General features: G+C 36.1%; 1 protein-coding gene across 1 annotated transcript in view; it reads left to right on the top strand.

Moving 5' to 3' along the window:
• colq (collagen-like tail subunit (single strand of homotrimer) of asymmetric acetylcholinesterase) overlaps positions 1-17,214 on the top strand; it is a 30,443-nt gene continuing 13,229 nt past the window's right edge. Inside the window, exons 1-7 of the mRNA XM_048152525.1 lie at positions 1-733; positions 3,666-3,772; positions 4,037-4,138; positions 8,718-8,762; positions 10,668-10,694; positions 14,357-14,428; positions 17,066-17,128. Of these exons, the coding sequence (XP_048008482.1) occupies positions 643-733; positions 3,666-3,772; positions 4,037-4,138; positions 8,718-8,762; positions 10,668-10,694; positions 14,357-14,428; positions 17,066-17,128 (507 nt within the window). The 5' untranslated portion in view covers positions 1-642. The remainder of the gene's footprint in view (positions 734-3,665; positions 3,773-4,036; positions 4,139-8,717; positions 8,763-10,667; positions 10,695-14,356; positions 14,429-17,065; positions 17,129-17,214) is intronic.

The raw sequence follows: 17,214 nt of genomic DNA, 5'->3' as shown, positions 1-17,214 counted from the left end.
AGTAAAGGCGCCAATAAATTATGAGCAGTAGTGGTCGATAAGTCCTGAAAAAAAGGACACCGAGAGGGAGGGCGAGATAGTTAAGGGGGTCTGGAAAACATCTGAGATACTCCACTACAGAGCATGCAGGCTAATTCTGTCATTTTATGCATGTGTGTACATCACATGCCAGTGGCAGCCCGTCTCAGATTTGAGTCCGAACGTTATAGATGCTCAAACCAAAGCCAGCAGGTTTGACTTTCTATCAATCTATACAAACTGAGATCATGTATAAATGAATGGCGGTAGTTCAACATCACCTCTTGCATGACACCTTGTCACTTCAATGTCATTTCTATCCATACTGTTTTGTTTTCTCTGTCCATTTGAGGCAGGGAAACAAAGGCAGTGCTGGCAGTAGTAACAGGCTAATATTGGCTACAGAGGGCAGCTGACCGGCTGCCTCCTGTATATTTAGCTCAGGGCCAATACATGGGAGAGGTGTAACAGACATTGGCTGGCATTCACTTCTCCTAAAGGCGTGGATCTAGTGTGTGTGTGTGTGTGAGAGAGAGAGAGAGAGTGGCATGGAGAGAGAGGAGTAGTGTGGGACTGCCTCAGATCACTCCTCGGTGCTATTGGAGGTAGACGGCAGCCGGCAGCATGATTCTGTTCTCGCTTGGACTATATTTTCAACTCTTCTGCTATGTGTCGTCATTCTCTTACATGGATAACATATTCCCTCCTCCAACAGGTAAGATATCACTCTCTTTTGCACATGTTTGGTAGGTGCTGATATTAGGGGTTTTCTCTTGCAGAGGGAAGTTTGTTTGCACAATATGCAAATCAGAATTTGCAACAACAAAAGCATGTTTGACTAACTGTTGGTAATTTCATGAAATTAAATGTAGTTGCAGAATATAACATAACATGGATTGGGTTGCACTGAGGATTACTGATTATAATGAGAACAAGTAAAAATGTTGCCCTTATTTTGCAATAAATTTTCCCACTGGCATCATTGAATTATCTCTGGTTATTATCTCTAATGGCAAAATGGCTGTGTTTCAGTTTTGTCAGCCAACACTGCAGTTTTTTGCCAAGTTAACATATTTTTTCTACTTTAGATTTTAATGTACTGTGATTTTTATTTTTATTTTTATAGAATATATGGTCACTTTATTGCTTCTTCACAACAATGATTGTTTATATAGTGTGTGTGTGTGTGTGTGTGTGTATGTATGTATGTATGTGTATGTATATATATATATATATATATATATATATATATTAGGGCTGTCAAAATAACGCGTTAATTTCGATTAATTAATCTGAGAAAAAATAACGCGTTATAAAAAAATAACGCAGATTAATCCACTCCGTATTGACCTTTGAACCTGGAGCCATTCTAGCCAGCATTCGACTGTAAAATGAAGGAGGGAGACGACTGCTGCGCTGACGGACAGAACGAGCAGAGCTCCTCCCTCGTGCGCGCGAGCTCTCTTCAAAGTAAGCACCGTCTTTGCACTCTCTCTACCTCGCACATAATAATCTAAATCAACTGACACGATGCTAAAAGTTCGTAAGACCGAATCCATGTTTCACGAGGCGAATTCGGAGAATGTTTTTCCTGAATAACCGCTGGGTGTGAATAGTGCTCAAAAGAACGTCACCTCATCTTCTCTGACAGGCGCCCTGCACGTGCAGCTGACATAAACCACACTTTCAGTAAACAAAAAGAAAATCCTATCCAGTGGTGAAGTGTTTTGACAAATCTTTTGCGATATCCTAATAACAATCTTGATTCGCACGCAACGCGTCAACGTCCACTAATGTCCAATTCGCGACCTAATGACTCATTTGAACAGATTCATTTTAATGAATCATGACAACAACTTATGATGTCTATGGATCTGTCCACACGGTCTATAATTAATCATTTACTCGAACAACTCTGAAATGAGAACATAAGTGTGCTTACCCCATTTAGCAAGAGTGGTTAGTAAAATTAGCCTTAATAATCCACAATATTTTCAGGTTATTTAAATGACAATGTGTAGTAAATTAGGCCTATAAAATCAGTTAGTTTAGACTGGAGTGAGGTGAAACCAGAACAAAGCAAGTTGTTGTTAGCTAGGTGCATTCAATTGCATATGGTAGAAAATTATATTATTAGTTAATATAAAATGCTACTTTTTAATACTTTTCAGGTTTAGCAAAAAAGTATCTTCTCTTACAAAGCTATAAAATCACTTTTTTTTTTTTTTTTTTTTTTTGCAAAGAGGGCAAGAAAGAATTACAGTGAGAGTGACGGGTACTTTATTGTCAGTATTGGGCTCGTAGATCATGTGGGTAGGGCACTTTTTACTGTTTGTGTGGATGACCATGTCTGTCACCACTGAAGACCATTTTTGACCCAGGAAAAACCCTGCATTGATTCAATTGAAATATTTAATACTTTCACAGCAAAAATTATGTATGCGATTAATTTAGATTAATTAATCACAGAGTATGTAATTAATTAGATTAACATTTTTAATCGATTGACAGCCCTAATATATATATATATATATATATATATATATATATATATATATGTATATGTCAAATATAAATATCAAATTGATATCAAATTGATTAATCACAATTAATCACACATAACATGAAAATTTTTGTATATATATTTTTATATATTATTATATTATATATACTGTATATGTATATACACTGTAAAAAAATATTTTTATTTGTTATCACAACATTTTTTATTTTGTCAAATCAACTTAGATAATTAATGTGCTTCAGATAACATAATATTTTGAGTTTCTGTTGATTAAACCAATCGCCTTCATTTGTAACTCAAATTTTTAATTTCAATGAACTCAAAATTTTAAGTCAACCAGATAACTTACTTTTTTAAGTTAAACCAACAATTATTTTTTCCACAGAGATATATATATATATATATATATATATATATATATATATATATATATATATATATATATATATATATATATATTATATTTATATATACATATATAAACAAACTTTTGTGTTAGATGTGATTAATCATGATTAATCGATTTGACAGCACTAATACACACAAATTAAAAAAAAAAAATAGGAAAAGGTATTTGGACATTAAAGTCAAACACTGAATAATGTATGAATTATGTATCATTGCATTAGATACAAAATATCAAAGCAAGTACCATTTATTTTAAATAAAGACAGATTTTACATTTTACTTTTACAGCACAACAATTCAAAAGAATTTAGGTTTCAAATGATAAAACGATACATATACCGTTCAATATGGCAAGAAAAAGTGGCTTTCAGATGTTAGTGGATCCTGTTCATAGTAAATGCAATGAACTGTGAATTTGAGGTGAACTGACTCCATAGAATCACTAAAAATCACTTTGACACCAGTTGATGAAGTCATTATAAATATCTTATTTCTAATAATGCTAAGCTCTAGCATCATGTGTTTGCAGATAAATCTTTAAATATCTAGTAGTTTCAGTTATGAATGGCCTTTCATTACAATCTTATCCACATGATGACTATCATAGTTGTCATGTGTTTCAGTCTCTTTTCCAAAACAGTGGAGTGAAACACTGTTCCGCTGACCCACGTGTCTATTGACATGTTCCTCTTGTAACTCATTTCCCCACATCTAGAGTTCCAGTTGCTGGAAACCAGAAAGAAATTCAACCCCTGCTGTTTACTGAGTCCACCTCCGCCTCCTCTCTTCCCTCCCCCTTCACTGTGGCGGAAGGAGTCTCTGGTGAGTCCTGACACATGACCGCTGATCCAACACCTGGATCTGATGTAGGTTCCATGTACATCAAGGGTTCAGGGTGTGAATAAGTACATTAAGTTTGTCCCCATGACCATGACAGCTATGTCTACATCACTGTGATAAATGAATGTAAATAAAAGTCAAAAGAGGTGTGTGATTACCACTAAAGCTGCAAAGACTGTAACAATTTAACATTTTCTCATTTTCGTCATATTTCTCTGATGTAATTTTACATGACTTGTCTTATAGACTGAGACACCAAATGTGGGGACCTCAGAAGAGAAGCACAGTCCCACAACCCACACATGTTCCCCAGGGCCTCCAGGACCAGCAGGACCTCCTGGCCCTCAGGTATGTGCTTCAAATGTTATATAATATTGAGGACAAAACCATAGGCCTAAACTACACAGAAATCTCCAGCTATGAAACAGACCTTAAGATGCATTCACATACATTTTTGGCATAAAAACTTGCAAGATTTTAAAATAATATATTTGTAATCAACTCCTTCACAATGAGTGAAACATCATACAGCAATAATCTGTAGCTGTTTGAATGCTAAGTTGATTTTTACACTGTTCGAGGGATATATGATAAAACATGACAAAAAGAAAAAAAATTGTTTAGATTCTTAGAAACATACTTTTTGGTTTTGAATTGTTGTTTTTTTTGGTTATACCATTTTCAAGAAAAATATCTTTAAATGCAAATGAGCTGATGCTCCTTGCCAGCTTTCCAGAAGAGGGCGGAGCTTTAACAGCTCGCGCTTTGGTTGCTCAACAACAACAAAGCTGGAGAATCTCACGCAGCCAAAATAACGATTGTCAGTACTTGTTCAGGCTTACATTGTTCAAACCAGAGTCGGACACTGATGGAGAGACTCAGGAAGAAGTTACAACTTTTAGAATGCATCTGGAGATTTCTGAATGGTTAGTGGATAAATTTATGTAGCTGCTGTGGAGTTGATTCAACTCATCGACTAAGCATGTGCTGTCATGTTAATCTTTTGTGCAAATCCAGCGTTGATTTGACCCTCGTTTGTGAAGCAGTCTGGAGTAAAATGACGGCATGGTAACAACGCTCAACATGGCCTCGCCCCCTTTTGTTGCATTTTTTCAGGGGCAGGATTTATGTAAATTTTAGGGTTTGTGATGTCATCAACCCAGAAAGAAGCTCATTGTAGTCCTTAAAAAGTGATTTCTGTAAAAGAAAATATGTCCCTTTGCATTGAACTTTGAGCATCATAACTTTGCAGATGTTGTTTATGCTTAAACAGCAACAGTGAAATCATAATTAAGGTCCCCTTTAAAAAACTGTCTAAGAAAATCATTAATCATTAATCATTAATTAATCTTTATGCTTTTGGGGAGTTGCACTACATAACATTTTACATACTAACTTTGCAATTTAATAAAATAAAAAAAAGATCAAATTATCAAATTCTTAGACTTATTGACCTTGATCCACAGTAATCAGGGTCTGCAAAAGTTTTATAAATATAAATAAGTTGTAAAGCAAATAAAATATATATTTTAAAGAAATAGAATATTTATTTTCAAAAATTTCATTATTTTAATAATGCTGCATTATGATATTGTCACATGCAGGCAAGGCAAAGGCAATGAAGAGGTGAGGTGGATAAAAATTTTTAACTTTATTAACAAAAACAAAGAAGGCAGTCCAACATGAAAACAGTTCACAGGAGAAAACCAACACAACAGCTTTATCAAAGCAAATAGTATTGGACAATGAGTAGAACTAATCTTAGGGCTTAAAGACTTAGTTCACTTTCAAATGAAAAGTACCTCAAGTTTTACACACCCTCAAGCCATCCTAGGTGTATATGACTTTTTTCTTTCTGATGAACACAATCGGAGATATATTAATAAATATCCTGATGCATCCAAGCTTTATAATGGCAGTGAGTGGGGTCAACAAGTATGAGCTGAAGAAAGCACCACCATCCATTATAAATGTACTCCACACGGCTCCGGGGGGTTAATAAAGGCCTTCTGAAGGGAAGCAATGCATTTGTGTAAAAAAAAAAGAAAAAAAAAAAAAAATCTATATTTAACAAGCTATGAAGTAAAATATCTAGCTTCCGCCATAACGCCTTCCATATTCAAATTACAGAAAAAACGGAACTGGCGTCAAGTCAGCTTTTTCCGTAAATTGAATAGGGAAGGTGTAGGATGTAGCGTAAGCTTTTTGAACTGCGAGAGATTTACACTTTCTTCGTAAGTTGAATACGGAAAGCGGTTCAGAAGGCCTTTATTAACCCCTCTGGGCTGTGTGGAGTAGCGTTTATTATGGATGGATGTGGATGGAAGCACTTTCTTCAGCTCATACTCATTTGGTAATGCTTACTGCCATTATAAAGCTCAGATGCGTCAGGATGTTTATTAATATTTCTCCGATTGTGTTTATCAGAAAGAAGAAAGTCATATACACCTAGGATGGCTTGAGGGTGAATAAAGCTTGGGGTAATTTTTATTTGAAAATGAACTAATCCTTTAAATACACAGGAGAAACAACCTGAACAAGAAACAGGTGCACAAAGCAATCAGTAACCATGACAACAAATAATGAATGAGAACTCAGGCAAATAGGAACATGGAAAACCAAACTAAAACACAATGAAACTAAATATAACCCTTACAGATATCAGGACAAGTTCTATCACCGTGACATTCATTTTTTTTTTTTTTTTTTTTGCTTTTATGGATTTTAATTCCGAAATTAAAAACATGCTCATCATAGAAAAGATGTATTCATTAATGTCAATAATGTCATTTTTTGCATTTCTGAATAAATGAATAGATCTGAATTAAAAAAATATTAGCGTCATTTCATTGACCCATAAGCTATGTTTAACAGATGTTAAAACTCAAATGTTAAGTATTTATTCAGAAATAATAACAACAGTCACATGCAAATTTATTGAGGTGCCTCAAGGAAGCAGAGTATTGGGTTGTCACAATGGTCAGTTCCAGCTCTGTAATTAGCCTCCATAACCCTCTCAGCATGTGAAACCCGTGTGAGTTCCCCAGACGTCTTTCTGTAGTGACACGGATGTGACCAGTTTGGCCCCCCACGACACAGCAGGCCATTAACGCTCCACATTTAGAGCAGATGGAAATAGACCTTTTTCCATTGCCAGCCTCTGCTCCATCGTGCCATTCTTAGAAACAACCCCAAGAGAGACACTCGAAGCCCCAAGAGGGAGTTCACCCCTGCCCTGCAAGTTCACTCTGAATACAGTTTGATCCCTGTCATAGGCAGAGATGTATAGTAACGAAGTAGAACTGCTTCACTACAGTACTTAAGTACTAAAAGGCGGTATCTGTACTTTACTAGAGTATTATTTTTTTCTCCTACTTCCACTTTTACTTCAGTACATATTTTCGATGAGTTTAATACTTTTACTCCGATATTTTTTATGTGCTGCATCGTTACTCGTTACAATTATAAAAATGTTGATGAAGCTGACGCATCAATGAGCGAATCAAGTGATTAAGAAGCTGCGCGTGCTCCCGTTCTGCCTTTTGATCAGCTAAAAAGATCAACCAAAGACGAACCAAAAACACTACCTTCCACCCCTTCAACTTCAAGTGATCGTGGCTGTGAGAGTGAGGAAGGAGACCAACCCTTGTCAGGGCGCATATACGAGCAGCGAGAGAGGGAGAGCGCGAGCGAGCGAGTCCCGGCCGCGCGCGCGCGCGCATTCACCGTCTTAAAACAACACGAGCGCTGTCTTGCTCTCAAATTGCTCTCTATTTGTTTACATAGTTAATGTGCACTGTGAAGTAACATATACAAACAATGAACAGCTGTATTTTTATTAACTAAGATTAACAAAGATTAATAAATACAGTAATAAATGTATTGATCATGGTTAGTTCATGTTGGTTATTAGTCTAATACATTAACTAATGTAATGTTAACAAATCAAACCATATTATAAAGTGTTACAAACAAATCATTTACTCAGAACACCTCTTGAAATGAGAATATAAGTGTGCTTACCCCATTTTTTTTTTTTTAGTAAGAGTGGTAGTTTAGCCTAGTTTAGACTGGAGTGAGGTGAAAACAGAAAAAAGTGCAAAGCAAGTTGTTGTTAGCTAGCTGTTAATTTTATTCAATTGTATATGGTAGAACTATTAGTCAAAATAAACTTTTTGGTAATGAAATCAAAGTGCTGACAACAAACAAAGCATCTCAACTTGTCTGCATCTCAAGTGGTCTTCACGCACTCAATACTTGTACTTTTACTTTCAGTACTTGAGTAGTAAATTTCAAAATAAACTACTTGCAATACTTAAGTACAAACAATTTTGAATACTTTAGTACTTCTACTTAAGTGTGGTGCTTAAAGAGCACTTCAACTTTTACTCAAGTAACTTTTTTGATAGAGCACTTGTACTTTTACTCAAGTCTGGGTCTCTAGTACTTTATACATCTCTGGTCATAGGTTATTAATTATGTGGTGAATATTATTGCGATTGTCAGCCAAGAACATTATAAATGCATCCTGTTGAAATACTGTAATTTGCTACAGCCACGATTTTTTTTTAAGTGTAGTGCACTATGAGGAAGACATTCATGAGCTCATTTCCCAAAAAGTGTAAACACTGTGACTCTGTGGTGCTCTGATCATTGTTTTGATTGCACGAGCCAACACAGTAACATTGACAACAACCAATGACGTGAGTTTGGGGGTGGTTTTGTGTCAAACAATGGAAGGGTGAGTATTTGGGAAACCTGTTTGGAAACAGTTTGGAAATTCTGAAATGACTCACTCACGACAATACGTTATAGTTGACAGACTTGGTCAATATAGATGTTATAGATACTTTGGCTTTAAACAATGATATTAACTGAAATTGCAAGAGGTTTTTGATAAGGTTTTTGATGTTTGTGTTATGATCAGGGTCCTGCTGGACTGCCGGGACCACAGGGACCAAAGGGAGATAAGGTATGACACATTCTTATGTAAATATACATATCTAAGTGATTTAGTGAATTCAGGAGCAAAATAAGATTGTATTATTATTATTATTATTATTATTATTATTATGGTAACCCTTTAGGTTACACTTTATTTTAAGGTGTCTTTGTTACAGTGTAATTATACATTTAAGTACCGAGTAATATTAAGTAATTACATGTACTTATAGGGTGAGGATTAGGGTTTGGTTTGTTTTAGGATTAGTTGCATGTATAATTTATAATTATTACTATAGTAACTACATGTAACATATGTAACAATGACACTGTAAAAGAAAGTATTACCACACTTTATTTTACAGTCCTATTTAGCATGCACTGTAAAGAATTGTTGGTTTAACTTAAAAAAGTAAGTTACCTGGTTGCCTTAAAATTTTGAGTTCATTGAAATTAAAAATTTGAGTTAATACTGGTTAAAATTGGATTAATTAACAGAGTTACTCAAAATATTGTTATCTGAACTACATTATCTAAGTTGATTTGACAAAAGAAAAAAATGTTATAACAAATCATGAAAATACTTTTTTTTACAGTGTGTACATACTATGTACTTATTATAGTAATTAAAATAACTGGGTAATAAGTACTATCCCTGAACCTACCCCAAAACCTGACCTTAACCCATTTAGTTACCTTACATATAGTAATATAAAAATATATATTGCATATAGTATTACTGTTACCTTATATTACCGTTATATTACATATATTACCTGATGTTACTTATATTACACATAACTGTAAAATAAAATGGAATCATTCTTCTTCTTCTTTTTCTTCTTCTTCTTCTTCTTATACATTATTATTATATATTTGTTTATATGTTATTAAGGGTTATTAAGTTTTAACGGCAGCATCTGTGACATTCTGTCAGTTACTATAAACAATAATTTTTCTCAGTTTGTAAAAACGAACGAAAATTGCACATCTAGGATTACAGACTTAACATGGTCATTACAGGAGTTTAAAAAATTGGTTAACTTTGCAGAGACAATGTTGGCAAGCAAATTCTGTCACTGTATTTTTGTTGCAACACCTATAATATTTATATTTTGTGTGTTTTTTTTTTTTTAATACCATTAACATTTATGTCTTGCCCCATAGACTTCTATTGTAATTTGTAAGTACATTACTGTAAACAAAATGTTTGCTTGTTTTACAAACTGGGGTTTGGGATGGGTTAGAATAATTGGTAAGACTTTATTTTACAGTGTCCTTGTTACACGTTACATGTAATTACAATAAATTGTGAATGATTTCATGCAGCTTACCTAAACCACTTCCTAATCCTAACCCTATAGTAAGTACATGTAGTTAAATATTATTACTCAATACTTAAATGTATAGTTACACTGTAACACAGACTCCTTAAAATAAAGTGTAACAGAATCATTTTCTGTGGTAATTATAATCAATCCACAGATGCTGTCAATTGCAACTTTGTGGATTCCTTTAATTCACATGGCAATCCCTGTCATGTATTAAAAGGATAGTTCATTCTCCTGTAACTCATTCTCATGTCACTCCAAACCTGTATTACATTCTTTTTCCTGTGGAACACATAAGAAGATATTTGAAAAATGTCTCCGTGTTTTCTGTACAATGAAAGTTAATGTAGTCCGATGATGTTTTGGACCCCAGTGACTTGCATTGTATGGGCAAAAACAGATTCTTTAAAATATCTTCTTTTGTGTTCCACAGAAGAAATAAAGTCTTATAGTAGTTGCTGAATAAATGATTGGTTTTTCATTTTTGGATAAACTATTCCTTTATGTCAGTGACACTATCAGAGCAAGATATATGTATATATTGTGTAACACATTGAAGGACTGACTCTGTTCTTATTCCCTCCTCCCCTCCTCTGTGTTGCCAGGGTGAAATTGGAAGACCTGGACACAAGGTGAGACTCATTGTTCTCTACTTTCCAATAAGTGGATTTGCTTAAAGGACAAGGAATAAAAGACACAGCACATACATAATGTGAGCTGGAGGGAATTCAAAGCAAGCGCAACCTTGACACAGATAAGCAGGTCACATGATTCTACATGATCTTTTGTATGTATAAGCAGCAGAATGTTTAAACATCAGGGGACGCTTGTGGTCATCCTCATTATGTTCAATCCACAATGGAACATCCCCATGGCTCCTGTCCCACAATTGTGTGGTTTCCTGGAAGGCATTTGGGACCAGTGTCAGTAATACCTACAGCAGGGCTGTGGGTAAACCGAGAAGCCACTAAACCACTGCACAGGATTCTGGGTGTGCTGGTGCATTGTTTTACTCCAGACAGGCACTGAGAGTAGAGTGCTTCTGGTGTAGGAAGCTTTGCAGCATTGCATAGTAATTTAGCTTAGTGCTGGGGCAGCCCAATAAATCATTCGCTCTCCCACAATCCCCGGCTCCTGCCCTTAGCACATAATTTAATTAAAGCCAGGAGACTGATGGGGTTTGGTTTAGTTTGTTCTCTCTCTCTCTCTCTCTCTCTCTCTCTCTTGATGGCTATTTCGTCCCTCAGAGCACTCAGAAGACACGCTGTCCTCACCTTGTTCTTATTGCTCTGTGTTTGAGCAGCCAATCGTCTTTAAGTGTTACACAGATTAGATTCTGGAAAACGAACGGAGGGCATAACACCTTGATAAAACTCAACAGAATCGTAAATATTCAATTACATTTGTGTAAGTACATGTGTGCCTCAATTACTGATCTACTGTATCAGTGTTATTAGCGTTAAAGGGTAGTTCACCCAAAAATTACTCACCCTCATGTCGTTCCAAACCCGCAAGACCTTCGTTCATCTTCGGAACACAAATTAAGATATTTTTGATGAAATCCAAGAGCTGTCTGACTCCTCCATATACACCAATTTACTTACCACTTTCAAGGCTCAGAAAAGTAGTAAAGACATCATTAAAACAGTTGACGTGAGTGACCATAGTGGTTCAACCTTAAAGTTATGAAGCGAAGAGAATACTTTTCAAATGCAAAAACAAACAAAAATTACGACTTTATTTAACAATTTCTTCTCTTCCCTGTCATGTCAAAACACCGGCTCATTATTGGCCAGCTCATGTGTCATGCTGCTACGGTGGCCCAGTAGTGCACAACACAACGAAATTAAAAAAGCAAACATAAGTTCACAACACATCGAAATAAAGCCACAACACAATGGAAACAAGCCACAACACAATGAAATAAAGCCACAACACAACAAAATTAAAAATAGCAAACATAAGTTCACAACACAACAGAATAAAGCCACAACACAGTGGAAATGCTCCCGACCACTAGAGGGCTCTCAGAGCTCGGTAAAGTTAGATTTCCTTGCACTGTTCTATAAAGTCGACAGTCTTACAAAGATATCAATACCATTAGTTTTAATTAATTAGTTTTAAGTATGTAAACCTTGTATATCGACATGAAATATTAATTCAAAATCAACATCGTGATCAATAGCTTCATATTTATACCTGTGAATGATTTGACGCGCTACCATGACGCATGATGAAGGGAACATCTGCCAATTCCACCAAGTGGTTAAAATGTATAATTTGTATTCATTACAATGACTTTGTTTAACATTTAAAAACAGACATGTTCAAATTCCAAAGCTTGTTACTTCCTGTTGGTAAGACAGGAAGACATTTTGTCAATACCTCCCTTCATGTATAATAAACAATAAACGATTATTTTCAGGAAGAAAATCAGTGTAATTCACCAAAGGTTTTTTTTTGTTGTTGTTGTTCCAAAGGTTGTTGTAGTGACCAGACTGACTTACTACAGGTGAAATTGTGCCGATACCTTCTTTTATGTACAGTACACAATTTGTTTACATATATTTTGTATTTTTGTAACATATATTACTGTAATTCACTTAAAGGGTTTTTCCATGTTCCAAAGCTTGTAGTAGTTTCCTAAGACTGACTTACGACAGGTGAAATTATACCTCCCTGTATGTATTGTCAAAATGTCACCTGTAGTAAGTTAGTCTTACCAATAGAAACCGACAACAAGCTTTGGAATTTGAACATGTCTGTTTTTAAATGTTAAAAGTAATTATAATGAACACAAATTATACGTTTTAACCACTTGGTGGAATTGGCAGATGTTCCCTTGATCATGCGCCGTGGTAGCACATCAAATCATTCATAGGTATAAATATGAAGCTATTGTGCATGTAGGTAATTTTGAATTAATATTTAATGTCGATGTACAGTGGTTACATACTTTTGAAACTAATCATGGCAAGGAAATCTAACTTTACCGAGCTCTGAGAGCCCCCTAGTGGTCAGGAGCATTTCCGTTGTGTTGTGGCTCGATTTCATTGTGTTGTGGCTTGATTTTGTTGTGTTGTGGCTTTATTTCATTGTGTTATGGCTTTATTCCATTGTGTTGTGGCTTGATTTTGTTGCATTGTGGCTTTATTCCGTTGTGTTGTGGCTTGATTTTGTTGCGTTGTGGCTTTATTCCGTTGTGTTGTGGCTTTATTTAGTTGCGTTGTGGCTTGATTTCATTGTGTTGTGGCTTTATTTAGTAGTGTTGTGGCTTTATTTAGTTGTGTTGTGGCTTTATTCCGTTGTGTTGTGGCTTGATTTCGTTGTGTTGTGAACTTATGTTTGCTTTTTTAATTTTGTTGTGTTGTGTACTACTGGGCCACCGTATGCTGCTCACATGTACAGCATCTGCCAATACTGAGCCACCATTTTGACGTAGAACACAGAAGTGCTGCACTGTGTTTACAACAAGAATAGTGTAGGAGAATGGCAGGGTAGAGAAGAAATTGTTGAATAAAGTCGTTATTTTTGTTTGTTTTTTTGCGTACAAAAAGTATTCTTGTTGGTATACCTTAAAGTCGGCATGAAATGGAAGTTGTGATAGTCTTTTGTTCCCTATTCTGATGTATATATCCGAGTGAAGCAGCTTCACAAACAACAAAATGTTGGGTGGGACTTGATTTTGTCCATGGGGAATTGATTGGATGGTTGTGGTTTGCTGTTGCTGTGATGTCAACTGAGTGACAGGTTGTCCCACCCTTGCGCTGAGAGAAACAAGATGTCGTTGCAAAAGGGAGGGGAAGTTATTTTGATTAAAGATTACAAGAGCATAGGAATTAAAAAAAATAAAATGATGTGCATGGATAAATCATTTATAATAAATATTCCAATATGAAATGTTTCATATAAAAACAAGAGCTGTCAGTCTTGATTTCATGGTGACTTTACAAATCAAACATTTCCCTGGCTTCTTAATTGGTCAATAAAACATTCCATCTGTGCTAAAATCCACGATATGGAAAGTTCTGTTATATCAGGGCTATATTATCAAGCAGAAGGAAGCTAATGAATTTGCTTACTAAAATTAAGTTTTAGTGAAAACTAAAACTTGTCTTAATCAGTGTTGTTATGTGGTACAGTAACTGTGCCAAGCCACTGCATTAGACAGCCTCCCATCCATAATCTCTGCATTAAAGATGTGTCAGCCTATATAGTTCCTTAAAATTTATATCTTTGTGTGCAAGTTCTTGCTGTCAAATGTAGCTAGATTCATAGCTTGTATGTGTTACAGGGGCGCACTGGCCCTCCTGGTCTCCCAGGGCGACAGGGACCAAGCGGATGGCAAGGACCAACTGGGCCTAAAGTGAGTAATTCATTCCATCTTCATGTGAACACAATTCCTGCTCGTACAACAGAATCTGAATCTCTTTATAGCAGACAGGAATATACATGAAGTAGATTCACATTTGCCCAGATGAAAAAGCAAATATTCTGTATCTCAATATATTTCATAAAACTGTTTTATGTTTGACATCAAAAAGTTGATTTATTTCACTAATTCCATTCAAAAAGTGAAACGTGTATATTATCATCATTCATTACACACAGACTGATATATTTCAAATGTTTATTTCTTTTAATTTTGATGATTATAACTGACAACTAAGGAAAATCCCAAATTCAGTATCTCAGAAAATTAGAATATTACTTAAGACCAATACAAAGAAAGGATTTTTAGAAATTTTGGCCAACTGAAAAGTATGAACATGAAAAGTATGAGCATGAAAAGTATGAGCATGTACAGCACTCAATACTTAGTTGGGGCTCCTTTTGCCTGAATTACTGCAGCAATGCGGCGCGGCATGGAGTCGATCAGCCTGTGGCACTGCTCAGGTGTTATGAGAGCCCAGGTTGCTCTGATAGTGGCCTTCAGCTCTTCTGCATTGTTGGGTCTGGCATATCGCATCTTCCTCTTCACAATACCCCATAGATTTTCTATGGGGTTAAGGTCAGGTGAGTTTGCTGGCCAATTAAGAACAGGGATACCATGGTCCTTAAACCAGGTACTGGTAGCTTTGGCACTGTGTGCAGGTGCCAAGTCCTGTTGGAAAATGAAATCTGCATCTCCATAATGTTGGTCAGCAGCAGGAAGCATGAAGTGCTCTAAAACTTCCTGGTATACGGCTGCGTTGACCTTGGACCTCAGAAAACACAGTGGACCAACACCAGCAGATGACATGGCACCCCAAACCATCACTGACTGTGGAAACTTTACACTGGACCTCAAGCAACGTGGATTGTGTGCCTCTCCTCTCTTCCTCCAGACTCTGGGACCCTGATTTCCAAAGGAAATGCAAAATTTACTTTCATCAGAGAACATAACTTTGGACCACTCAGCAGCAGTCCAGTCCTTTTTTGTCTTTAGCCCAGGCGAGACGCTTCTGACTCTGTCTGTTGTTCAAGAGTGGCTTGACACAAGGAATGCGACAGCTGAAACCCATGTCTTGCATACGTCTATGCGTAGTGGTTCTTGAAGCACTGACTCCAGCTGCAGTCCACTCTTTGTGAATCTCCACCACATTTTTGAATGGGTTTTGTTTCACAATCCTCTCCAGGGTGCGGCTATCCCTATTGCTTGTACACTTTTTTTCTACCACATCTTTTCCTTCCCTTCGCCTCTCTATTAATGTGCTTGGACGCAGAGCTCTGTGAACAGCCAGCCTCTTTTGCAATGACCTTTTGCGTCTTGCCCTCCTTGTGCAAGGTGTCAATGGTCGTCTTTTGGACAACTGTCAAGTCAGCAGTCTTCCCCATGATTGTGTAACCTACAGAACTAGACTGAGAGACCATTTAAAGGACATTGCAGGTGTTTTGAGTTAATTAGCTGATTAGAGTGTGGCACCAGGTGTCTTCAATATTGAACCTTTTCACAATATTCTAATTTTCTGAGATACTGAATTTGGGATTTTCCTTAGTTGTCAGTTATAATCATCATGATGATATTCTAATTATATGACCAGCACCTGTACATTACCATTAAAAGATTTGGGGTCAGTAATATTTTTGAAAGAATTCTCTTATGCTCACCAGGGCTGCATTTATTTGATCAATAATAATACAGTAAAAACAGTAATATTATGAAATATTATTATGATATATTTTAATATATTTTAAAATGTAATTTATTCCTGTGATGGCAAAGCTGAATTTTCAGCATCATTAATCCAGTCAGTGTCACATGATCCTTCAGAAATCATTCTGATATGCTGATTTGGTGCTCAAGAAACATTTCTTATTATTTTTAATGTTGTAAACAGTTGTGCTGCTTAATATTTTTTGTGGAAACTTTGAATTCTTTGACGAATAAAAGTTTAAAAGCATTTATTTGAATTCTTTTGCAGCATTATTTGTTGCACTTTCGATCAATTTAACGTATCCTTACTGAATAAAAGTATTAATCGTACTTACCCCAAACTTTTGAACGGTAGTGTATACTTTATTTTCAAATCAGATATGAAATTTGAAAGCAAAAAGTTGTGTTTCTCAATCATGAATTGTAAGCAGTACAGTATGACTTTCACAGGTTCCCCTGTGTGTTTTGTGTTTCTGGACTTTTATTTTGTATTGTTTCATGCCTTTGGTTCCTGTTTCTAGTTTTGTAGTTCTTTTGGTCCCCCTAGTTTCTCCCTCATCATTTGCACCTGTGTCTTGTTATCCAGTTCGCCTGTCTGTGTATTTAAACTCAGTGGTTCCTGTGTTGTTTGTCAGTTGTTGTCCTTTGTTGAATGTGTCGTCATCCTCTGTTCCCTCACCCTCAGTTCTGCTCCTGTGATTCCTGGTTTCTGTACCTTGTGCTTGGATTACGGTTTAACTAAATAAAGCTGCGTTTAGATCCTGCTCTTCGTCGTCTCTGAATTTTGCCATTGTGACCGAACCATTGTAACACCATCACAGCGTGTGCTTTAGAGTACAGTAACTCCTACTGTATGTGTTTCAACAGGGGGAGAAAGGTGACGCTGGGCTGATGGGCATGCCAGGGGCAAGAGGACCAACTGGACCCAAGGTCTGGACAGTCTTAACTTCCTGAATTAGGACTGCTATAGTCATAATGCCCTTGTCATATGGGCACAGAATAATGTGCCCTGTGTG

Source organism: Megalobrama amblycephala, linkage group LG13 (assembly GCF_018812025.1).
Source record: "Megalobrama amblycephala isolate DHTTF-2021 linkage group LG13, ASM1881202v1, whole genome shotgun sequence".
NCBI lineage: Eukaryota > Metazoa > Chordata > Actinopteri > Cypriniformes > Xenocyprididae > Megalobrama > Megalobrama amblycephala.
This window is presented reverse-complemented; position numbering and strand designations above follow the sequence as displayed.